The sequence below is a fragment of the Rattus rattus genome, chromosome 6, assembly GCF_011064425.1.
Source record: "Rattus rattus isolate New Zealand chromosome 6, Rrattus_CSIRO_v1, whole genome shotgun sequence".
NCBI classification, from domain to species: Eukaryota; Metazoa; Chordata; class Mammalia; order Rodentia; family Muridae; genus Rattus; species Rattus rattus.
Window position 1 is genome coordinate 55,704,469 of NC_046159.1, and position 25,007 is coordinate 55,729,475.

Here is a 25,007-nt window from a genome sequence, read left to right on the forward strand (position 1 = left end):
GCACGCACACGCATGCACTCCATTAGACCTTCCCTGCTTCAGGGCTGTGTGAGGAAGAGCTGGAGCCCCAGTCGCAGTCGCAGGCCTCTCCTACAGCCACGCCCCTCCAGCAGTGGGCAGGGAGCCACCGGAAGGAGAGCAGGCTAGAAGCAGAGGTACTGGTGGTATGGACCACAGGAGCCAACTGGTGTGAAGAAGAATGAGGAAGAGAGGGGGTAGACGGGGTCTCCCACCAGTTCTGTCATGCATCGTCTAACATTTATAGAGCACCAACTGCATGCGAGAGGTGCTGGAGCCCTGGGGCTCAGCACGAAATCTGGCGTGCGTAATGCTAAATATCAGAAAACAATAACCAAGGACCCAAGTAATTCCGTCTATGATGTAAGCTGTGACAGAGAGAGATCAAAGCTGCAAGAAGGAAGGAAGGTCGCAGGGGTGACCTGGCACAGAGCAAAGCACCAAGCCATCGGACACCTCCAAGAGCATCTCAGGCAAAAGCTGTGGCAAGTGCAAAGGCCCCTGGGACAAAGGCTGCCTGGCCAAGAACCCAGTGGCCTGGGCTGACTGGGGGAGCATGAGGGTCCAGGAGAGGAGGTGAGGAAGCCACTGAGTGGATGAGAAGGACATGTGGTCGCCACAGGGACCTTAGCTTCCACTTTGGAGTAGCATTGAGGAGAGAGGAGTGAGGTGTTAACCGGACCCCTGCTAGAAGGAGCAGCAGAGTTAGAGCCACAACAGAACAAGCTGCGTCTGCTGCCACCCCACAGCTGGGCCTCAGGAGGGCTTTCATGGGCAGTTGGCCTTTGTGATCTGCAGAGCCCCGTGATTACTGCTAAGACACTCTTGGACTCCAATAGACAGGATTGGGCTATATTCTCATGAAGAAAACCTTCTGTGCCTTCAGCCAGAGCCCACCAGGGGCCCTGGACCTCCTAGAACAAGGACCTCTCTGTGCCTCTGTCTCAGACCTATGAGAGGGCAGCTGCTGAGACCTCCCCTGGCCCACGCCACTCTGCTTTAGGCCTGCAAGAGAGCAGCCGTGGGAAGCTCTATCAACTCGTGCCACTTTGTCTCCAGCCTGAGAGATGGCAGCTGTGACATAGGATAGCTGGCAACAGTTCCTTCCAGGTTCAACAGCCCTGCAGGAACACGGGAAGGGGTCTTACCATCAGGATCACCTCTGGGGACAGAATGTACTGAGTTGGGGTCTGTGTCTTCTTCTACTCGGGATCGAGGTAGCAACTGCGGACGCTGGGGTATTTCTTCAGGCGTCTCTGGGGAGGGTGAGACCTGGGCTCGGTCAGGTGGCAGTGTAGATAGAGTGGGCTGACTGCTGGACTTTAGTGTGTCCTCTGAAGAGCTGTCAGTGGCCAGAGATGGACTGAGACCAGCCAGGCCTGACTTAGGCAGAGGTGCAGCACCCTCCTGCGTGACACTTCGAGAAGTGGCCTGGGCCTCAGGAATGAGGTTTTCCTCAGGCCCTGCCTTGGCTTCAGCCTCCTTCTCCTGGACAGGGAGACCAGGTCTGGCTGGGGATGTTGTGGGCAAGCTGTCCAGCCTTCCGGGACTACCTGCTACTGGTGGCTCGGTAGCTAGTATCTCCTCCACTTCTTCCTCCTCTTCCTCATCAATGTCCAATGTCACTCTCCTGGCTTTGGCCTGCACAGGTGCTGGAGGACCCAGGGCAGCAGCTGCTGTGGGTCTGGGGAGGGCAACTGGCCAGGGGGTTACTCGGATGGAGGATGGTGGCAGATTTCCACCTCCCAGAGCAGCTGGGGGGCCTTCTGCACCTGCCTGGACCTCGTTCACAATGGCCACAGTAGCTTCTGCCTCAGCCACCTCCTGGTCATAGCTGTAGGGGTCTTCATACTGCCTCTCGGAGTCACCTTCCTCAGCATCTGAGAAGTTACCATGGCAACCAGGAAGCTGGTAACAAATGAGCTCACCACCAGCATCGGGACAGTGGCAGGCCCGGCAGGATGAGAGGTGGACGGTGTGGCCAGCAGCGTACTTACGGCCACTGTGGACACAGCCCACCTGGCCGCACTGCGGGCAGCTGTCAGCTACTACCACAGCCTCAATGCAGTTGGGTGGTAGCTCAGGGCACAGCATAAACTGGCAGCTGATCTTACCACCACCCGGTGGGCAGGAGCACTCGGTGCTGCCAAAGTCCACAAAGTAGGACTGACCGGCGGGTACACGGCCATCCACAAAACCTCCCTGTACACAGTCGTAGTACTGGTAGCCTTCACAGGCACAGCCCTGCTGCACACAGGTAGCACAGCAGGCTCCTGGCTCCAATGCCTCCTCAATGCAGTTCTCCAGCGGTGGACACTCGGCCCCTGTGCAGTCCTGCCACGGGACGCCCATGCTTGGGCTCGGAGTCAGAGCTGTGACCAGAGCCAATGCCAGCCACACTCCTGCAGATTCCTGGAGCAGCATCATGTCTCAAGAGGCCCTAGGAAAGAGAGGAAGCCTGTCACACACAAGGACACACACAGAGACGAGGTGCACGCCCCGACATTGCTGCACACAGCGCACAGCCATCTCCACCTCTAGGCGTGCCCTCGGAATCCACACTCATGCATCCCTCAGCCCTGTTCTCTCTCTCTCACACACACCCAGACAGACACATACAGGGAAGACACGGGAACGGGAGGGTGTGTCACTCAGGTGCTGAGGCAATGTGGCTTCACATCTGTGTGCTCAGGGTGACTTGAGCCTTCTCAGTCATCTAGCCCACAGTCTCACACACAGGTAAAGTGAGTACACACAAGGGCTTGTTCACTCCGTCTATCACTGTGGCCTCTCCCTGAGCACTCACCCAGATATACTAACGGGTCACCCTGCATGCACGCATGCATGCACACATGCACACATGCACGCACGCTCCCAAGTCCATGTCTGCACTTGGTTGCCAGAACAGTTTTCCTCCTCCAGACACTTGACTGCTAGTCAGGGGGTGAAGTGGAGGGTGCTGGGTAGGAACAGACCCCGTGTAGCAGGGTGGCACAGACGTCCAACTTTATGTATCCTGCACCCCCAGCCCTCAGACTCCAGAGCTCAAGATCATCTATCCCAAGAGACCCTGGGACTTCAAGGTCAACCTGGGATGCTCCTGCCACCTCCTCTTAGCATCTTACTGTCTCTGTCCTGTCCATTGCCAAGGCGAGTCCTCACTGCTCTGCTGCTCCATGCAACACCTCCCACATCCCCTGCCTGGTGCCCAGCTTATCCTCCCCGTCATGCCTTCCTGCCTTCCTGGGACACCAGAGTGGTCTAGGAGCCTTCCACACATACGGACTGTCTGGCTTCCAGAAGCCTCTCATTCCATGCTCTCCTCAAAGTCCTCCACAACCACTCAAATACCATCCTCCCTCCTGCAAAAGTTACAGGTCCCCACAGTCAGGGAGGGACTCAGCACCAGGGTAGGCCCTGGACAGCACAATCCCCTGAAATCACAAACGGGGGCTCTCACACCATCAGTTCTTTCTGATGGTACCTGTTCGGTGTGTGTGTGTGTGTGTGTGTGTGTGTGTGTGTGTGTGCGCGCGCGCGCACGCGCGCGCGCATATGTGCACGTCTGGGGGACACCCATGCATGCACACGTGTATGTGTGTAAGCGTGACGGTTGCACATGTGTGTGATTAAAAAGGACAACCTCAGATTTTATCCTCAGAAATGCTGTCAGTGTGGCCTGAGCCCTGAAGGCAGCAATGGAATAGTGCCAAGCTGGTCCCTACCAGCTGAGGCGCCAGGAATCTGTGCTAGGCACATCCAGGGACTGGGATTTGTCAGCTAGTAAGATGGGCCTCCTGGCTGACCTCCTCTGGGGCAAGTGGACCGTGCCACCAGACAGCAGGACTGGTAAGGCTGAGCAGGCTCAAACCGCGGGGACTCTCAGAATTGAGAACAGCATGGAGCCAGCTCCCAGACAAACTACCTGATCTGCCACACGTAACCAGGACACCCCACTGAGAAGACCATGATAATCGGTCACATAGCATAAAAACCTGGAGTTCTCCATGCTATGAGGTATCTTCCTGAGTATTCCTTCCCACAAAAGATATTTAATCCCTGATTTACCCTTAGTAAGGTGTCTGCATTTACATCCTCCATCAAATAAAAGTTTGGATGAGCAAGAACCGTCTCCAACATCAAGGATCATGGGGGGAGTGGGGGGTGGGGGTTTTCATTGTAAAGAGCCACGCCTAAATCTCCTGGAGGCTTTCTCTCTCCTACCACTAAGAACCAAAGCAGATTTCACCCCCATCCCAGGCTCAGCCATCCCCTTCTTCCCTAGCAGGTAGACCCCCTGCCGGGAAGCTCAGACCACAGACACCCCACCCCCACCCCTGGTCCCAACTCCCAGCAGCATCTGGGCACACAGGAGACTGAACCAGAGCATCCAACTCAGCCTCTGTTCTTTCTCAGCTGGGGAAAGACAGACTGGGACCCCTACTAGGGACTGTGTTGTGCCTTCCTGAGCAGCTTGCAAGACAGGAAGCCTGGTAAACTCCCAGAGCTGATGGTCCCCAGGGTAGGTGCCATGCACCCATCTGTGTCAGAGAGAAATTGGGAAGGGTCAGGTTGTGAAGCCTGCTATCTCAGGGGGCCAGGGAAGGTTTCTGAAGGTTTCAGGGGGTGGCAGCTGACTGAGGCTTGCTGGAGGCAAAGTGCTTCAGGCTCTGGACTGCAAGTGCACAGGCTAAAGGCAGGAGCAGTGGGAAGCAGATGAGGAACTTCGATGGGAGGGGGAGCCTTGGGGGTGCCTGGAAACAGGCAAGTTGGGAAAGAGTGGCAAAAGCAGGCCAGGATTCTGCTGCTGAGGGACATGTGGGGTGCCAGCAGCCCGGGGACCTGACAACTGTGTGGATGCTCTGGTGAGTGCAGCACAGAGCAGGACAGAGCAGGAAGTGTGGAATGGCAGAGAGAACAACAAAGACTGAGGGGGGGATGGGAGGTGCAGGGTCAGGGTTGAGGGCTGCTACTGTGAAGATTGAGTCCAAGGAGTCTGTGAACAGACAGGATTTGGTCAGGCAGGGAAAGGAGCGAGGGTCCTGGAGCCCAGAAGACATATGGGGGTCCACAGATATACTGGGGGACCTGAAGGACTGGGTCAGGCAGGATTCGGGAAGTCAGGAAGCACACATCCCATAAAGAGAACACAGGAGGAAGGAGCCTGTGCCATGCCACCACCAGAAGCTGAAGGATCTTTGGTGCCCTGAGGGCTCATCCCAACTAAGTCCTGACCCCCCCCCCAAAAAAAAAAAAAACCAGAGGTCAGAGGAGGAAGGGAAAGGGAGAGCCAAGCAGCCTCCACAAACCTCCAGTGAACTCCGGGGGCCTTCACACGCCTTCTCAGCTGGCTCTTACCTCATGGATGAATGCTCCAGACTAAGGTCTCAACCACACATAGCTGGGGTGTCCCAGTTTCCCTGTGAGCCCCACCCTCCAGAGGTGAAGTGCACATAGGACTTATGCCGGAACAGCATCCTGTGAGGACAGCTCCATCCAGTGTGCCCTGACGACTCCATGCTACATGGCACCATATGTAGTTGGCACACGCTCCACACCCAGGGAGCACTGGGCTGCTCTGTGGGATGATGGTACCACTGTGCGAGTTGAGTCACTGTCTGGCTGTCTACCCTGAGCTGTGCTGCTCTGCACCAGGAAAACTGGACTCGGCTGCAACCCCATCTTGGTTCTCCAACTTTCTGTCCTGTCAGAGGGAGGAACAGAGAGGCTGGGTGTGTCCACTCCTTACCTTTTCCCCTCCTTCCCTCTGGGATATTGTAGCAGTGCTTCTTTCTCTGTGGCCAAAACTCCTGCTCCCCAACTCTCCCTCCTCCTTCATAGCTATTGTTGGTTCCTCTTGGCTGCCCCTTGTCCTCCAGACCCAAGTGGCCACAGCTCCATTTTTGTCCTGCCTGCAGCCTGAGAGCTACACCCCTTGATGTACCCCACAACATGGGAAGCAGGGACCCAGTGTACCTTCAAAATGAACCGCAAAGTGGGAAGGGAAGGAAAAAGAACAGAAACACAGTCATTGCGGCAGGCCAACATGTACAAAGCAAGCGCGTTCCTGAGACAGAAAGACACATGCTCAGAGAACTGGGGGTTGGGCCAGCCTTACATGATTCCCAAGCTCAAGGACCTCAGTTTGATCCCCAGGTCCCATCTAAGAATCTGGGTGCAGCCACACATGCCTGTGATCCCAGCACTGGGGACAAAGAGACAGAAGCATCCCTGGGGCTTTCTGGTCAGCCATCCCAGCTGAATCAGTGAGCTCCAGGTTCAGTAGGAAACTGTGTCTCAAAAAGTAACGTGGAGAGAAAAAGAGGAAGACACTGTCACTGACCTCTGACCTCCATACACACGCACACTTACAAATGTGTAAATACATATACTATATACACACATTTTTTTAAATTTTTAGATAACACATGCCTTGACTTCACCATGCACAGGGCCTTATGGGTAGGGCCCCACTCAGCAAAGTTCTCTCTTCAGTGATACCCAATAGAGACACTCTCCACACCCTTCTCACACAGGCCCCTGGGTGAGCAGGATGCTGAAGAGGAACAGGTCTCTGACATACCAGTCACCAGTGTTCCCAGACATTGATTAGACTTCTGCTGGTCTCTATAACTGGGCACAGCTCCTCCTCATGTCCTCACTGTTCCCTGACCCTCTACAAACCACAGTCCTCCAGTGAAGTGATTGACAAGTTAACCTATGTCCTGTTGTATAAGCTGTTGTCTGAGCTGTAAAGACTTTGGAAGGTCAGAGTGTTCCCAGGAAGACACACTATTCCTACCATTGTAAAAGTGGGATCTGCCCCCAGTGAGAGCAATGGCCGATCTATGGCAGTCCCCAGCAATCTCCTTATCCTCTGGGAAAGCATCCCTGAATCCGCAGGGGGTGCTTGAGACCTCAAACATCTCCATGTTTGTTGTGACTGCATGTTATGACTTAACGGAAGCACTTTCAGCAGCAAGCAACCTTCCTCCTTTATTGCAACCGTCACTCCTGTCCCTTCAACAAGCACCCCATCTCGTTGGCATATCGACTACCACTGTCAGCTCCTGTTTCAGCACTTCAGTGCTTTGGGACTATGATTAAGTGACATGGGACCCCTTAAAGACAGGCTCCATAACAATGCCACAGCCTATCCAGTGACTATGGAGAGGGTAGTGGATCCGCTGGACAGAATAGCTCAGGTCCCAGGCTGGAGGGCACTAGATGACATCACTTGCCCCCAGAATTCACACCATTTCTAACCTGTGACGTTCATTGCTGAGATTTTCTACTTTATATTTTGGACCAAGGTTGCAGATAATTAGGCTGTGGGAGTTAAAACTGTCACCAAGGGAGCATTTCTGCATGTGACTTGGGTTATACAGTAAGGTGAGTCCTTTGCTTCCCCAGTTCTGATAATTTCTGATTCTGACAAGACAAGGCCTGCTAGAGCTAGGATATAAAAACCCAGAGCCTGCAGTCCTGCTGGGATTTCAAACAGCAATGCACACTAGTAGGGTAAGTACACCCCCTGCGATATTTAGGACATATTTGCTGTGTATCTGAAATCCTGTTTTAACTGGTAGCCTGCACTGGATGAAAACCTCAGCCTGGTGCTGTATGCCTGAAAACTTCCCAAGCATTAGGAGGGAATCTCCTTCAAATGACAGGCGGCTACAGAAAACCCTGGGGCTTGCAAACAGCTGGGCTGACAGCTGGGAAATAAACCTGCAAACCCTTTTCGTTGGCTAGTCAGAACAAGAGGAATCAGTTTGACTAGGCCAGGGGGCCACCCCCAAGGCTGCCAGACTCATCCCCACATCCATCCAGAGGACAGCAAGCCAGCAGCAAGCCCATTTGTGCACAGTTCCACCCATGGGACCTTGTATTATGACACCAAACTGTCCACACTCTCTCTGCTGCTCTGGCTGAACTTAGCCTCACTAGCTCTCTGTGAGATCTGAGAGCTCTAATCTTGACTCCACAAAGACTTGGGCTTCTCCTTTGTTTGCAATACAGTTTGCCATGTAGCCCTGGATAGCCTGAAACTCACTGTGTAGACCACGATAGCCTTAAACTTCAGGGTCATTCTTCCTCCGTTTTGCCTTCTGTACCCTCTCCTAAGTGGCCACTGTGTCTAACCTCTAGTCACCCTCAATGTGTCAGCCTCTTCAAATTCAACCAAGAGCCTACAGTTCCACAAGACCCTCGATGGTGAGAAACGTGTCCTGAGTTCCCATTGGTTTCGGGTCTGGAATATGGATGCGTATGCACTGCGTGCCTCGGCAGGCCATAGCTCCTGGGGAACCAGGGTCCCAGCCTCAGTACAGCACCATGCTATCAATGGATCCTGAAGGGTACAGGCACCAGAGCTCAGCCCTCACCCTACCAAAGACCAGGAAGAGCTATGCTAAGGTGAGGAGACAGCTGCCAGCCAAGAGCAAGCAGCTGGAGAAGCTGCAGGTGTGAGTCATCGGTGACCAACACTTGAGCACTTGATAACTGAGGAGACAACAGGTGAAGAGAACTGGAGCCATGCAGAACTGTGTCTAGTGCACACGCAGGCACATAAAGAGACAAAAGCAAACACATGCCCTGCACAGACCCACACATACAAAGACATACAGAACACATACATACACACAGACAACACACAGTCAGACACACATACAAAGAGAGAGAGAAATATGCACAGACATACAAGTGCACCCACAGAGAGAGACAAAGACACACACACACACACACACACACACACACACACACATGCACAGAGAGGGAGGGGAAGGGACTTGGTTCCAAAATTGTCCATAACTTACTTTAAATGCACAGATTATCCTGGGGCCACCTAAGGCCCAGAAGGATAAGACCATGTCTTTGAGAACTAATCCCAAATGCCCACACTCACCACTGCATGTGCTCACTGACAGAGAGGCCAGCAAAGACAAACCATTTATCCTGTCAGTGGAATAACAGCCTGGGCAAGGACATTCTGGCACAGGCCCCCATGGAGATGCCCCTTGAGGACATGATGTCCAGTGACGAGCTGGTCAAAATGGACACTCACTAAAAAGTCAGCTTACAAAACTACATAGAGCAAATGGACTCAGACAGAATACAGAGTGGCAGGTGCCAGGACACACAGGGAGCTCGTATTGAATGGCCAGGGTTTCTGTTCAGGATTAAAGGGTCTAGAGACAGAAATGGTGACATAACAGTGTGGCTGCTCTTAGTGACACTGAGCCACACACTCAAAAATGATTTAAAAAAAAATTGTGTGTATATTCTACCTCCCCCCCCCAAAAAAAAGCCAAAAGAGAGTGACTAATTCACAGAGAGGGGACAGGGAAGACCTGACAGGAAGCAGCCACTGCTCCCGAAGCCTGACTTTAGTAGTAAGCTTCCTGGCAGCCAGTGCCAAAAGGGAAATTAGAGGGTGACCCGGCACTCCTCGTCTGATAAGAGGAAGTCATTAGTTCACTGAGAAAATAAGCTTGTTCTTGGCACAAGCCATTAGTCCCGAGCTTCGAGGTTCATGCTCAGTGCCAGATATCAGGCTGCGAGGGCCTGGGCGTGGTTATTTCATTTAACTGTATTCGCTGATGAGACCCACAATCGGAAAGGGAAGTTAAGAGCTCAGACCTGAATGGCAATAGGAGCCCAAGTCCTTCAGTCCAGCAAGCACCTCTCCACCTCATTCTCATCAGCCCTGTCCAGATGCCGAGATGGGACAGTGGGCAAGAACAACATAAGTCCTCCTGCTAGGGCATAACTGTCATCCTAGCACTTTGGAAACTTTGACACAGGATCATGAGTTCAAGGTTAGCCTGGGCTACATAGCTGGACCACTACTACCAACAATAACAACCAGAAAGCAAACAAACAAATACAGAAAGAATGTGCACGAGATAGAGAGAGAGAGAAAGAGAGAGAGAGAGAGAGAGAGAGAGAGAGAGAGAGAGAGAGAGAGAGAGAGAGAGACTGACTGACTCGGACTTGTATGGGACCAATTGCCTAATGTAGACGAAAAAAGCAGGAAAGAAATCAGTAAGACAATTGGGGCATTGTGACAGAGAACTAGACACCCTTGGTAAAAGAGGACAAAGGAGGCTGAGGAGGTAACATTTCAACTGAAACCCAGCCCTTCCCCCAAAAAAGTGCATCCATCCAAAGGTCTGGGGCATGGCAATGGACAGAAGAAGTAAATGCATGTGCAAAGGCCCTGGGTCATGAATCAGTCTGAATCACTGTGGGTAACTGCAAGAGAGATGACAGGAGATGGGAAGTGGACAACGAGAAAGCCGGTGGTCAGGGGGCAAGGGAGAAGCGGTACGAATGACCTTAGTCACACACGTCTGGTATACAAGGAGCTGGGCAGAGCACAGGGCACACACTCTTTTTACATAAGGTCACTGGGTAACAACATGCTTGGAATTCAAAGAGAGGCTGCACACATCCCTTCTAAGATCTGAGGACAACCCCAGTCCTGGAAAGCAGGAAATCTAGAAAAACCCAGTCTGTCAAGTGGGCATGTCCAGCCTCCAGCCTGCAGGCCATAGGATTCCCGCAGATCTGTGAATGTAGCCCACAACTGTAGGTGACAATGGTAAAAGGCTGGACACCCTTTTTATAGGATGCCATGCCTCCCCATGGCCGAGTCTCCTGGAGGAAGGGCCCACAGAGCCACTGTGTCTTCCAGGGACAGCCTCTTGATTCATGACGGTGGTACCACCCGAGGGTCTGCTCTCCTGCTCTACCCCAACACCAAAGCACATTCTGCACATGTGCTTTTCCCCCCTAAGATGCTTCACACAAGAAATAACCAAGTCATTCAGAAAAAGGCAACAAAAGAGGGCAGGGTGCAGGGGAATGGACAGATGGGAAGGCACAGGAGACACACAGTCCAACTGTCATCAAGTCTGCCTTCTCTCTGAAGCTCTACTTCCTCCTTTTCCTGTGACCCAAAGTCACAACACAGGATGGTGTGATTGGTCACAGACCAAGCCTGACTGTGCTTGGAAGGAGTCAGCAGGGACTCGGGGAAGAGTTTGGGGTCCTCTGGGGCAGAGAACTTGAGCAAAGGGGTAGGCCAGGAAGTACTGTGGAAGCTGAAGACGGTGAGTGAAATGTTATGAGACACCCAACCCACAATACCCTGGGAAGAGGAGGGACATGCTGGGTCCAAACGCAAGTCGTGGATTAAGTGATGCCCCAGAGTCAGGCATGGTGGCACATACATATGGTCCGAGCTATTTGAGAGGCTGAGGCATAAGAAATGCTGGAGCTCAGGTGTTTGGGGCCAGCCTGGGCTACAAAATAATAAGTTAAGAAGTTAAGTCTTTTTTTTTTAAAGGCAAAAACTGGATAAGCTTGCTTGGCCCCACATGAGATTTAGGGTGCCAGGCAGCTCCTCACCCACTCTCCAGCCCCTGGGCTTTCCTTCAAAGGGGTGAGCTCATGAGAATGATGGAAAAACAAACTCTCATTGGAACAGCCAGGCTTCACCCTCCCTTTCCACTCCTCCCTAAGAAAGAAAAGAGTAAAAGTCTGCCAAGTGAGGGCTGACCCTTGGATTCATAGGTATGAACTGCTAATCTCATAACCAGGACAAGAGGTGAAAAATTACACAGCTTAACGCCCAGCACCCTTCATTAACCTTCCAGAAAAGAAAATGTTGCTTTTGGCTTGGGGGTGCTCCAGCCATGCCTTCCCCTGTTACTAAACCCTACAAAGTGGAAGCAGTCCCAGGGTGGAGCAGTGAGAAGAGCTTGCCTGGGCCAAGACTGATCTCAGCATTCCTACCTGGGGCTCCATCCAGCCTACAACTGTGCACCCTTGACCTCCCTGTAGCTAGCTCCAGGTCCCGCCTGCCTGGGCTGTCTCCACTGATCCCACTCAGTGCGCTCTGTCAACACTGAAGCTCTGTGGGGCACAAAGGGTGGATGTGACTATCAGCACACCCCTTTGTAAGAACAGCCCCCTAGATTACCCTCTGGGGACCACTGCATTCAACTCAGCACTTCCCACGCAACAGTGCTCAGTGGTGGACACCAAGTCAATCAGAGCCTACAGGACCCAGCTCAGGGGAGACAGTGGAGAGCAACCAGTGTCCATCTCCCTGTATGAGGAATCAAGAATCCCTGAAGGAAGGAAACTGAAGACACTGCATCCAGTTCAGCTGGAAGGAAGAAAGGAAGAGAGGGAGGGAAGGAGGAAGAGAGAGGGAGGGAGGGAGGAAAAGAGGGAGGGAAGGAGGGAGGGAGGGAGGAAGAGAGGGAGGGAAGGAGGGAGGGGGGAGGGAGGGAGAGAGAGAGGGAGGGAGGAAGGAGAAACAGAACAAGGTACACCCACAGCTGCACCTAAAGCTAATTGAAAAGCCAAACCTTGCAATGAGCTAACCCAAGCTAACTCCAACCGGTCTACCACTGGCTCACCCACAAGTCTTAATAGACATACAGGCATATTCTGTGGAGACAGGGACTTGTCCTGGCCTCTCAGCTGAAGTGAAAACTGCAAGAACCACCCTCCAAGCTTTTTCCTTATTGCGAGCCACCCATCTTACCCAAGCTGCCTCCCTCTGGAGCCCTCCAAAGAACTGATTCCTATCAAGCCAGAAGATTCTTCCTGGTTCCCAAACCCTCCTCTTATCATTTCTCCAATCTGAGATGCGTTTCCTCTGAAGTTGTAGCCCCTAGTCCCATTCCATGCTTAAAGCCAAACTCAAATGGGTAGGAAGTGGCTAAAGTAGTAGATAGTAGTGGATGGATAGATGGATGGATGGATGGATGGGTAGATGAACAGATGGATGGACTTATGGATTCGTGGATGGATGCATGCATGGATAGATGCATGGATAGATGCATGCATGGATGGATGGATGGATGGATGGATGGATGGATGGATGGATGATAGATAGATAGATAGGGAAGTGGGTGAGAGGATGTGAAGGTGGGTAGATGGATGAATGCATAGGTGGATGAACAAGCTATATATAGGTAGTCGGTAGGTGAATTGGATATGGGGGTATATGGATATATGGGAGGGTTATTGGGTGGTAGGTAAATGGATAAGAGGATGAGAGGACAGGTTGATAGTGAGTGGATGAGTCAACAGATGGTTTGGTGGGGAATTGAGTATATGTGGATAGGTGAGTGGCTAGTTAGCTGAGAGGATCAGAAGAAGGATATATGGGTGGAAAATGTGAGTTAACAGATGGACATATGAACTTATTCCCCAAAAAAGTGGATAAGAAAATGGATACCGGTGAGCATGGGGATCTGAGTAGGTGGGCTGCTGATGAGTGGAGGACACATGGATGGGAAGGTAGACTCGTGGGTGGCTCAGGAAGTTTGTGGGTGGCAGTTGGGTGGATGAGGAGATAGAGAATGAAGATGGGTGGTGACCAGGTACATCAGCAATGCATGAATGGAGTCATAGGCCAGTGGACATATGCATGGGGGTAAAGAGCCAGGCTTGCTCATGGATGTTACAGACTAAGGGAAGTCCTGAGTCAACGTTCTTTATTTCCCCAACACAGCCTAAGGCTCCACCACTGGCCAGCACCTCAGACAGCTCCCTGCCCCAGGGACCAGCACCAGAGCTCAGGCCCTGGAGTCAAACTGGCCTGGTTGAGGTCCCAGCACAGGGAGTTCCCCTGCTGTGTGTCCACAGGTGAGACGCTATGGCTCTCTGAGCTCAGCCCCTAGCCCAGCCGGGTGCAGGAGAACACCACCATTCTCACGGGAGACCAAGAATGAAATGGAAAGCCTTTTGACAGAGGCCAGGGTGAGACAGCACAGACAGGGCCCCTCAAAATTTCCATCCTATTAAAAGATTGTTTTAAAAATTGCTCCAGGCCTTGAAAATGGAATGTACCTCCCCCTCCTCCCACTATAAAACCAGGAAAATCCTGAAATCTAAAGCAGACACAGACAGTACAACAGAAGACCTCACTGCCCACTCCCCCTAAGGCATCAGACGCCAGAAGCCACACAAGGCTGGAAGTCAGCGTGGCTCTCCATACTGCCAGGCAAGAGCTAAAAGAAAATTCAACACAAATATCCCTAGATGCTGAAATAAGAACAAAACGATCCAACACTGTGGAATCCAAGCCTCTAAGAAGGGCCAGCCCTAGAGAATGAGATGGTTTTGCAAGGATGGGGTTGGAGCCAGCATGGCCACCCATGACACAGCCCCATAGCATCTCGCAGCCCACAGGGGGCTACAGAGAAAACCTACCCCACTCACAAATTGCAGGTCCAGCAAAGCCCACTGTGTAGCAAGCTACTCACACATTTGTGGGGAGGGAGAGCCCCTCAGAGCCTGGGTCAGGCTCTCACCTGCCCTGACTCAGTTTTTGTCTTTCCTTCGTTCTCAATGCCTTTTGGGGGACAAAGAAGATTAATTCTAGGATCATGGGTGCATATGTGGCCACACATGTGATGGGCTCCCATTCACCTGCTCACTTCCCACCTTTTCTCCAGCCCTAGCTGCTGAGCACAGCCACTCCCCTCTCCCCAAACCATACAGCCTCCCGGGTCCTTCTGTGACTCACTGGCTCTCTGCACCCATCTTCCTCAGCTGCCAACACAGCTGGACGGAGATGCCAGCCAAAGGAGAGGGCAGCTGGTTTCTCTACAACTCCCAAAGGCCTTTGCCAAGTAATAATTATTGACACAGACCTGGAATTTGGGTATTTCGCAAGATTGCCAGAGAAGCAGGTGGTGTGCAAAGCCCAGCAAGATCTGGACCCAGCCCTGGTACAACCATCAGGCTGAGGGTCTAAGAAGCCCTTCCCTACCTCCCACCCTGCCAAGAGGCCACCACTGCTGAGGCAGAGAAAAGGGATCAGGACCAAACCGGGTGTTCCTGAAAATGGGACTCAAAATCAAACCCATGGGTTCAAGGCAACTGAGAGCAGGTGGCCCAGGGCTCCAGAAATGCTCCTCCCTGAAACTTCCCTGTGGCCCTGTGATGATTAGGAGGTAGCATGGAGGCTGAAGAACCCAGTGACTCACTCCACAGGCAACTGCAATCACATGCATGCATTCAGGGACACACATAAATAAAATGAAAATAAAAGGAGGGAGTGTTTGTCTGTGGGTGCATTTGTCTATGTGTGTGTGTTCCTGTATGTTTTCTTGTGTTCATATGCATGTATGCACTCATATGCATGTATGCACTCATATGCGTGTATGCACTCATATGCATGTATGCACGTCGGGGACCGGAGTGCATTGGCAGGTTGTGTTGAGACCACCCACCTCGATGCCCTGATCCTTGGGTCTCAGGAGGACTTCTCCTTTGGCTACCTACCTTTCCACCTCCTCCACACTGTGTTCTCTCTCTCTCTCTCTCTCTCTCTCTCTCTCTCTCTCTCTCTCTCTCCCTCCCCTCTCCCCTCCTCCTCCTCCCCTCCCCTTCCTCTCCTCCCTTTCTTTTCCCTTCCATTCCTCCCCCACCTCCCTGGTCCATCTCACTGACCTTAGGGTCATTTCTCATAATATGGGTCAGACCCAAGGGAAATAGCAGGGAGGGTGCTCAGGGGTCCCAAGGGTTTCCGTACTTGCAATATTTTTCTGATGTGCTTTTAGGCTGGCCCTAAAGCCAGAAATTTTTAGATTTCCTGAATGCTCCCTTGGATAAAAGTTAGCGCTGGGCATTCAGGCTGAGGGTCACAGGTAGGGGACAATGGATTCTGGGGGTACCAAGGATCATGAGGCCAAAGATCAACTTGACAATGACACCTCAGCCACCAGAGGAGTGAACAGAACAAGAGAGAAGCCACCGTTCAGCACTGCCCACCTGCCTAGAGTGTTTGGAGATGGGGCATGCAGATTATGGCCTTCCTTCTACCTCTATGAGTCCCTGGGAGGAGGCTGTCACTCAACCCATTCTCCAGGCGGAGACTCTGAGGCTGGGAGAGGTACCATGTGACTAAGGCCAAAGGCAAGTAGCCAGCCCTTTCCACACCTCCCACACACTGCCTGGCCCCCTCACTTCAGAGCCTCTTTCTACATGCAAGCAATCCTTGAGCCCAAAGGTCAGCAGAGCCGAGAATGTTGTTCTCACCTCAGAGATGAGCCAGCTTAGGCCCAATGGGATGAGAGACCTTGGGAGAGCAGGTGTGCCTCAGGCAATGTCCTTCTGTGGATGCAGCAAATGGTGCTCAGCGCACCAGCCCCATCTCCTGAGGCTCCCACCAGCCCCTTGGCCTCTGCCCAGTACTAGTGGGTGGCACCATTTCCTTACCAGCTGGAAGACGTGGGTGGAGACCCTGGCCAGGGACAATACAGTCAGGTTCCCACCCCGAGGAAGGAAGCAACCTTCCCCTAGACCTGCACTTTCTCTGCAACAATCAGTCCGCATGCAGAGGCATTTCTGTACCATTTCCAGGTTACAGTAACTTCTAAGACAATGGCTGTAAGTGACGCACAGCCTGACCCTCCAGGGACCCTGGGAAAAGGCAAGCCAAATGGAGGCCTGTAGTACCCACCACTGAGGACATGGAGAACAGAGCTGGCTCCGGCCCATTCTTCCTCTCTAGTGTGACTGCCAACAGTTATGTCCTCTCAGAACCTTGGTCTACCTACCCTGTCACCTCAGAGTCTGGCCTCCATGTTCAAAGTATTCTCAAATGCCAGTCACTGTCCCTTTGCCCAACATCGGGGGTTCTCTATACCCAGGGCTTTATCTACCTCCCTTCTCATGATCAAAGATCTACTCGCCAAGAGAAGCCAGACTCTCTTGGGGCCGCAGTCTCTCATTTTTTCTTCCCATTGGAATGGTAGTTGCACCCTGTCCAGGAAGCCCCCCCAGCTCCCTGAGGCTTGTCTGGATGTGGCTGTCTCATGGGTCAGCCTCTGAGACCTCTGAACTCCCTGTACTCTCCTCCACATTGGCTGTGTACCTAGGTAGAGTGTGCTGCAGCCCCCAGCCCTCAAGACGACCATAAGAGATGTCTTCCTCCAGTAGAGCAGTGCACCTGCTTTGGCAAGAAAACTTGGGGAGCTAACACATAGCCCCAACTCCAGCAAGCACAAAATGCCCACTAGACTCTCAACCATCTCGAAGTATGACCAATCAGTTGTCACTGCTCCCACTGAGGCCTTCTCCAGTTACCCCACCAGTATGCAAAGCCACCCTGCCACCAACTGTAGTAGGGGTAGGAGATAACCTAGATGTCACCTCCAGCCTGCTCTCCCTGTCACTGCCATGAGGATCTTGCATTTCAACCAGACCTCTCCCTGACCCATCAGAGCTCCCTAGCGGTGTGGCATCTCCAGTGGCCAGCCCCACCCACCTCCATAATGCTCGGTCATGGGGTGGGCAGAGGTCTCATCCTGTAGCTGGTTCTGGTCCCTTGTTTTGACAGGCCTTCTGTCTCCTGGCAAGCAGTCTCCCCACACAGGGCGGGGTCCCTAATGTTGAGCCCACTGTCAGTCCCCGTCTTGGGCATCCTCCCCACCCATCTGCTCACAGGGATGTATGTACTAATCTGCCTCCCACCTGTGTCTCCCTCCAGATCAAGCTCGGTGTGGAAGAAGGGGCCTGGGTCACTGGGTTATCCTCAGCGCTTGGAAGCATCCCACACATAGTGGGTGCTTCATACCTGCTGTATGAAGGCAGCATGTCTTCTCTGACAAAACTGGAAAAGGGCTGCAGTGCCCAGTTTACAGTCAGGAAAACTCAGAAGCTGAGTGAGGCAATGAACCTGAAGAAGCAGAATATTTGGGGAGCAGAGCTGTGAACCTCATCAGAGGCCAAGCAGGAATATTTTTCTGTACCAGCTCCTCCCCGATGTAAGAGTGGGGTCTGAGCTGCCCCCTGGGCTGGGCTATATGCCTAGGACCAAGTGAGGACTGGGCTTCCAACCAAATGCCAGATGCCCATTCCAGACAGTCCTCAGGGATTAAACAGGAGTGCACACCCCAGGAAAGGAGGCAAGAGGAAAGGGGGAGGGAAAGAGGGGGGAGAATTTCCTTTTGCTCACTGGCTAGACTTTGCAAAACGTGACTTTGGCACCATACAATGTAATCACCGTGGAAACTCTCACAGGCTGTGCCAGGGAGGAGTCCGTCTGTTCATCCAGGTCACGAACACAGAGATGTGAATAGCAACTCTCACTGGTCTCCCAACACCTCACAGGTGAACACCTGCTCACTGATGGCTCTCCACTTTGTATAATGTATGGAGGTTTATTTCCCGTGTCACCAGGGGGTGGCTCTCAGGGCCTTATGCACTCTACCCAAAGGCTTCGCTAATGGTAATACCAGCCTCTTCTGTATGTTCTTAGCCTACAACACCGATGAGGTCCAAAACCCCAAATATAAGAAGATATACAGTGGGAAGTCTCACCTCCCTCCCAGGTGGGCACAGCTATACCTCTCCCCTGGGGTAGTGGCTGCTGCCATGTGAATGTGTATTCTGATCTGACAAGAGGCAGCATGGCTACACAAGTGTCAGCTCCTTGTTTTCTTCTTCTAGAAGACCTTCTAGATCTTTTCATAAAGCCTACTCTCTAATTATTACAGCTACGTAATATGCAGCAAAAGAATATGCTGGCCTCTCTTTGACCAGCTCATGTCACAGGAAGCTTAGTGACCCCTGTCAGGTCTGGCTTCCCATTTGCATGCATTTTCTGAAGATGAGGTCTGCCCTGACCCCAGGCCTGGCTCTAAAGCGGGCTCAGTGACCACATGGTACTATTCTGCAGAGGCATGAAGCCTCTGGACCTGTACACGTTCAGAGCATCTTTACATGGCCCTGCATGTTGGGGCTTCCTGGCACAAAACTTCCAGGAACTTCTAGAGCACGCTGGCACACTCCTTCAACTGGAACACTAAGAAGGTAGAGGAAGGGAGGTCTCTGGGGGTCCGAGGTCAACCTGGACTACATAGTGAGTTGAGGCCAGTCAGAGCTACATAGCAAGATCCTGCCTCAAGAACCAAAATAAAGCAAACAGAAAAACTTCCAGGAAATTTCAAACTCCCTGCTGTACACCCCATACCTTCTCTGTTCCTCCCGTCCCCTTCCCACAAAAGCTTCACCTCCTCCCTTTTTCTCCCACACAAGCACTAAGGAGACTCTCATCCTGGGCCCCTTGCACTAGCTACCACTATTGTTCATATCTCAGTTTAGAAATCCCTCCTCAAAGAGCCCCTTAACCCCATCCCTAAGCCTAGGCTACAGGATAAGGTCTAGATCAGCCATGTTCATAGCAAGACTCTGTTTCAAAACAAAACAACCTCTCTCTCTCTCTCTCTCTCTCTCTCTCTCTCTCTCTCTCTCTCTCTCTCTCTCTCTCCAAGTCCACCTGGGCATATGCCTGGTTGTCTTTCCCTCTCATGTTTCCATCTGAATCCCACCCCACCCCACCCTACCTCTTCCAGTTAGAAAATCAGCTGCATAGCAACATGGACAGCATCTGCTTCACCCACCCCCAGCTCCCATGAGTTCTGCATCTGTACCTGGCCAGGACAAAATGCTAGACAGTCATCCCCATCTCTGCCTCCTCACTGCAAGCTCGTGAGCACTGGAAAATGCTAGAAATCTCTACAAAAGAAAAGACTGAGGCCCAAGGAATGGGGTTGGGGCAGAGCAGGGCCCCGCCTCTAGACTACCTCCCTACCAGGAAATCTCCAAGGAGCAGCCAGTGAGTGGCTGGCCCTCTCCTCCTGTCCCCTGAGCCGTGGACAGGCAGCCACATGTCACAGGGGTGCTTAGCATACCTACAATCAGCCACACACGGAAGATGAGCATGGGAGACCACAGAAATTTCAGCTTAGAATAACACAGTGACCACCATGCCCTAAGCCACCCATCTAGCAGTTGCCTGCAGGAACATGAGCTTAGCTCCTGTGGTATCCTGAGTTCCTCTCTGTGTGGCGTCCTGTTTGCCAAAGCCAGCTAGGGAAATAAGAAAAAATCATTCACAGCCTAGCTTGTAAGGCACAAGGCCAGCAGATGTCCAAGAGGTCACACCTGAGTGGTGTCATGGATTTTCTTTGTGATCTCCACTTGACCACAGGAGTCATAGAAAGGGAGCTGTCATTCTCATCAGACATCAAAGGGCCATGTGGACCAAGCTGTGTGTAATCTTATTCCTGAACCCTGGGCTCTGCTCCATCATGATCTCAAGGAGCAATCTCCATGCCTTAGTCATGGTAGGAGCATTTATTGAGAACCTACTATGTGTCAGCTATGGACAAGACTCAGGAAACGTCACTGACATCCAGGTCTCCATTTCTCAGGATTCAGTGCTGGAAGGGCAGAGAGCATTGTTCTGGGGTGTGAACATGGTCCTTTGCTTGCTGAATTCTTTCTGAGACTCCCTTCTCCATGTCAGTCAGGATATAGCTTCACAGAGTGGCTCTCAGAATAACAAGATGAAAAATGCCATGTGAGGCCTGTCTCAGGTCCAGCAGGCGCTCTCACCTTCCTCCTACGGGGACACCAGGCTATCACCCCCACAGACCAGCACAAAATGTCTGCCCTATCACTAGGACCCTGGTAAGCCTGAATCTTCCACACTCCCACCTTTGTAGTGACAAAAGTCCTCAATGGTAGGAGGCTTACTTAAGGCATGGCAGAAGTTAGCCTGGGCTCACCCTTGAGAGAGCGATGGATTTAAAGGGTCACAACCAGAACAGATTTCCAAAGGCCAGACAGGAGCCCAGAAGGAAGGCCTGGTAGAGACTTTAACCAAAGGTGCCCCGGCCCACCCCTAAGGGAGGCAGGCCAGCAGCGCTGGTTGAAGCACACCACAAAGGCATATGAATCCTGAGCTGCCGGAGCTTGAGTTTTTCAAGAAAAGACGGAAATCCGGACTTTTCTGTGAAAGCTGCCAGTTAGTAAATGCTGGCAGCTAATTAAATTTTTAAAAACAATAATAGCATACTGAGAGCCAAGCAAAACACGCAGAGCTAGTCACAGCCAGGGCTGGCGGGACTGTGCCTCCAGTCAGATGCTTTCTACATACTAGATGGAGGGGTGGGCGGGAAGACAAGGAGGTACCACCCTTGGCAACATCTCTCATTCTGCCCTTCCTCGTGGGGGCCCTGCACACACACACACACACACACACACACACACACACACACACACACACGCTTGGCACCTCCGGAAGGTGAGGCACAGAGCCCCAGCCATTCCATCACAAATATGCATCAGCTCCATTCAGTGCCAAGCCCAGGAAGCTCACCCGGCCTCCCCTGGGGAGGGCTGGGTTCAGCACCCTCAGAGCAACAAGCACCCCCAGCACAAATTCCTTTTTGTCTTTCTGACCTGTCATGGAACACCTGCTGGTTCAAACCAACGTCTGACTGGCCCAAGTGCCCATCACCGCAAAGCAGATGGGCAAGATCTCAGGACAGCTGAGGAAGAAGGGATGGCCCCTTGCCTAGGAGGCTGGGGTGAGGGAAGGGAGAAACAAGAGGTGGTGAGGAGCCAAGCCCACCCCTGAAGACTGAGCCCCTCCTGGGCCCCCCAGGCCACTGGGAGAGTGAGCCAAGACTAACATCAGCAGCCACTTTCTTCTCCCTAGGCTGAGGCACCCACTCCTCGGCAGGAGAACCACAGATGCTAGGGACCGTGACACTGTCTGTGCACCTGAATGTGGGGCCCTCTGTGTCTTCAGGTATTGTCCAACACAGGCCTGTGTGGGAGATGCGTGTGAAATAGCGGATGAAGATAAGCGAGGCGTTGAACCAGCCGGCGTTGGTCCAAACTTTCTATGGATGTTGAACGCACGCGTGCTTAACACGGACACATTTGCATGCCTGAAGGATGCCTAATACAGGCAAGTATGTGTAAAAGCACGCACGTGCGGAGGGACGTGGGAGAGGTGAGCGTGCACAGCCCCTGCATGAGAGATTCTGGACTGAGAGTTGGGGTGGCCTGTGCCTCTGCAGAGCTTGCAGTAACTTCTGCTAGCGTGAGTGCATGTGTGGCAGTTTGCGACTGCGGGTGGGGTGGTGCCAGACTGAGAGGCCCAGTCTTCCCTGCTTGAGGGGCGGGGGCGGGGGTGACCCTGGGAGACCCTGAAGGACAAGACTGGGATATGGAGGGCCAGAGAGATGTAGCCAGCGATCAAGAGAAAATGACCGACTTAGAGGGAGCGCGGCGTGGAGACCCAGAGGCTCCATACTTACTCTGTACTCCGTGCTCTGTGTTGAGCTGCGCCGCCGTCAGTCTGTCCGTGCACCCGCCGTCGGTGAATCCAGAGCCCTGGTGGCGCGCGGCGGGGTGGAGAAGAGCGGGACAAGCCAGGCCTTGAGACCCCGCCCCACGGGTCCCGCCTTGGGGCGGGGCCTTGGATTGCTAAGACTTCACCCAACCCAAGATTCAACCCGCCCTGGAGCCTGAGCTCTCCTGTCCCGGTCTCTGAGCCCCCTTTCCACTCCCCCTCTCTAGGCTCTGGCTATACTGAGACTCAGATGTGCCGCCCTTTAGCTTCTCCTCCTGGACCCAGTATCCTGTGATGGCCAGAGGTGCCCAGGCTCAAAGCTGCACAGGGACAGATCTACAGAAACTAGGCATAGGCACACTTCTATCTCAGTTCTCCGCAATCTAGATCACCCTGTCTTTTTTTTTTTTTTTTTTTTTTTTTTACAGCTTAGTTCTGTTGCCTGTACCACGGTGTAGCTTAGCCAATACCCTTGACCTCTGTGGGGAGGGAACTGTGGAGAACCCTGTCATTCACAGCACTGTGCCCAAGAGGCAGGCAAAACTCTGTAAGATATAAACTCAAAACATATCATTACTGGGCCCTTGGCTCCCTGCCTGCCAAACGAGGCAGGTATCCTAGTGTCTGGTCACCACTGTCTACTCTCAGCAGGCCCAGGGCCTGTGCATGGTGGAAAGCTGACAGTGAGTCTCACTGTCTGACATCCAAGACTACAAACTACCTCCCATACCTGCCAGAGATGGATGCCCCTACAGCCACTTCCCGTCATCCTAGGAGCAGCTGGGCCCAAGAGTAAGACCCTGTGGCTCAGAGAACAGGTATGGGGCAGCCAAGAGTAAACAAAAGCACAGAGAAGGGAGGCTATCTGCCCAGGGTTACATAGCTGAAACCAGAAAAAGCCAGGGAATCATAGAGGAACCAGGATGGAGACCAGGGATGAATGGAAAAGTCTGACACAGCCTGCCTCCGTGGGCCCTTTCCACAAACCCCTCTCTCGGGGCCTTTGTGTGTGCTGCTAACCTCTACCTAAACACCTCTGCCCCATGAGCTTAGGGCCGGCTCATCCTTGCTTTGAGATACAGCTAAAATATCCCCCCTCTGAAACCACAACACAGAGCCCCTCTATCCTGCCACTTGGCAGCGTTCTCTCCCTGGCGACCTTCTTGAGATGGGTTTATAAATGGTCGTTTGTAGCATTACTTCGTAGCAAAGACTTCTATCCCGTGTAGCTGTGTGTCCTTGGGCAAGTCACTTCCCTCTGAGTTTTGACTTACTTCCTCAGCTGCAAACTAAACAACAGGCCATCAAAGCCTACATCAGGGGTTGAGCAGAAATCCCGAAGCCCCCAGAAGGGTGTGCCCAGTACATAGTATATGAGAATAAAGACCAGATGAAATCTTTCCCTCTATGGCCAAGAGCAAAACTGCAGCAAGCGTGGACCCTTTCCCCACTGCAAGTCCTGGGTCGAGGGAGAGGAAGGAGGCAAGCGGCCAAGATTCAGGCTTAGGCTGCAGACAAGGAGCCTGGGCCTGGCTGTCCTTCCACCAGATAACACAGGCTGTTTCCCACCTCCGTCATCTGAGCCAGAGTTGTGGCTCGCCTAGAGCCTGCCAGGACTCTTATCAAGACAGGGTATACATCACCCACCAGGAATTTGGGGCCGGGGCTTGGCTGACATAGAGTTGAAGGAAGTTATAGGCTGATAAGGTCCAGACAGAGTGCCATAGGGGGCAGAGGTGTTATTCACACCAGTGACGATCTCATGGCCTCCCTTGGGCACGGAGGCGCCAGAGCCAGCAGGCGTGGGGCTCACCTACACCACTTGGCCAACTGGACTGGGGAGAAAGGCTCACAGTCTTTGGGGAAGGGAACTGCATCTATACCAGGTAGTTTCGGGAAGACCACCACCCCTCTGTGATAGCACAAGACATCACCTAAGGGCTTGGGGAGGCGGGCCCTGAGGCTAGACAGCCTCTCTGAGTGGCCTCCAGTCTCAGCTCGAGTGTCCCCACGGAGACACTGGAGTTGTGCAGACAATGCTGGAAGTGGTGCTGGACACAGTGAGCCCCTGCCTTCGTGTGTGTTGTTATTGTATCCAGTACAAACCTCCACCCTGTTCATCTGTGGGAGAAGAGGTGTCATAAATGTCCCTGCAACTCGAACTTGGAGACAAAAGAGCAACCATAGGGACCAAATCTTGCTGTCATACTGGAGTAGGCATCATGGAGCCAGGACTCCTGTTGAGAGGTGTCCTCCGGCCTCTGGAGTCTGATGTGACTCCCAACCTCCAATAGGGCCTTTGATCCTCCCTCCCACTCTGCCTCTTTGTCTCTCCTGCCCTCCCTTTAACACTGCAGCCACAGTGTGGGAGCACCAGTCTGCTCGCTCCTCAGCTGCAGGGAAGAAGAAGCCAGTAGATGCCATGACCACCAAGGCTTCCCAGTGGAGAGCCTGCTGTCTCCCCAACCCAGAGAAGGCTGCTGTGGCTTAAATGCCCTTTGAAAGCCCACAGGCTCTTGAGCCCTGAGTGTCTCCAAGGTTCCTGGGGAGGGGTGATCTCGAGGGTAAAATGTTGCAGCGATAGAATCTGCAGGAAATGGGCCTGGTGGAGCGTGGTTAGGTTGTGGGGGCTCCACCCTCAGATGGGATTAATGAGTCTCTCTCAGTCCCTGCTCAGTGAGACTTTGTTGTAAAGACCCAGCCTGCCTGCCCCCCACCCCCTCTGACTTCCCGTCTCGACATGTGATCTGTCCCTCTCACAGAGTTTCCACCACCGCCATGATGTGGTGCAGCCCAGGGCCCC

General features: G+C 52.9%; 1 protein-coding gene across 1 annotated transcript in view; it reads right to left on the bottom strand.

Annotated features, from left to right (window-relative positions):
* The window catches only part of Fbln2 (fibulin 2), a 58,499-nt gene extending 36,257 nt beyond the window's left edge, over nt 1-22,242 (bottom strand). The window contains exons 1-2 of the mRNA XM_032906100.1: nt 22,170-22,242; nt 1,167-2,458 (exon numbers count right to left, since the gene is read on the bottom strand). Coding sequence (XP_032761991.1) covers nt 1,167-2,445 — 1,279 coding nt within the window. The 5' untranslated portion in view covers nt 2,446-2,458; nt 22,170-22,242. The remainder of the gene's footprint in view (nt 1-1,166; nt 2,459-22,169) is intronic.
* Between the last annotated feature and the right edge of the window lie 2,765 nt (nt 22,243-25,007).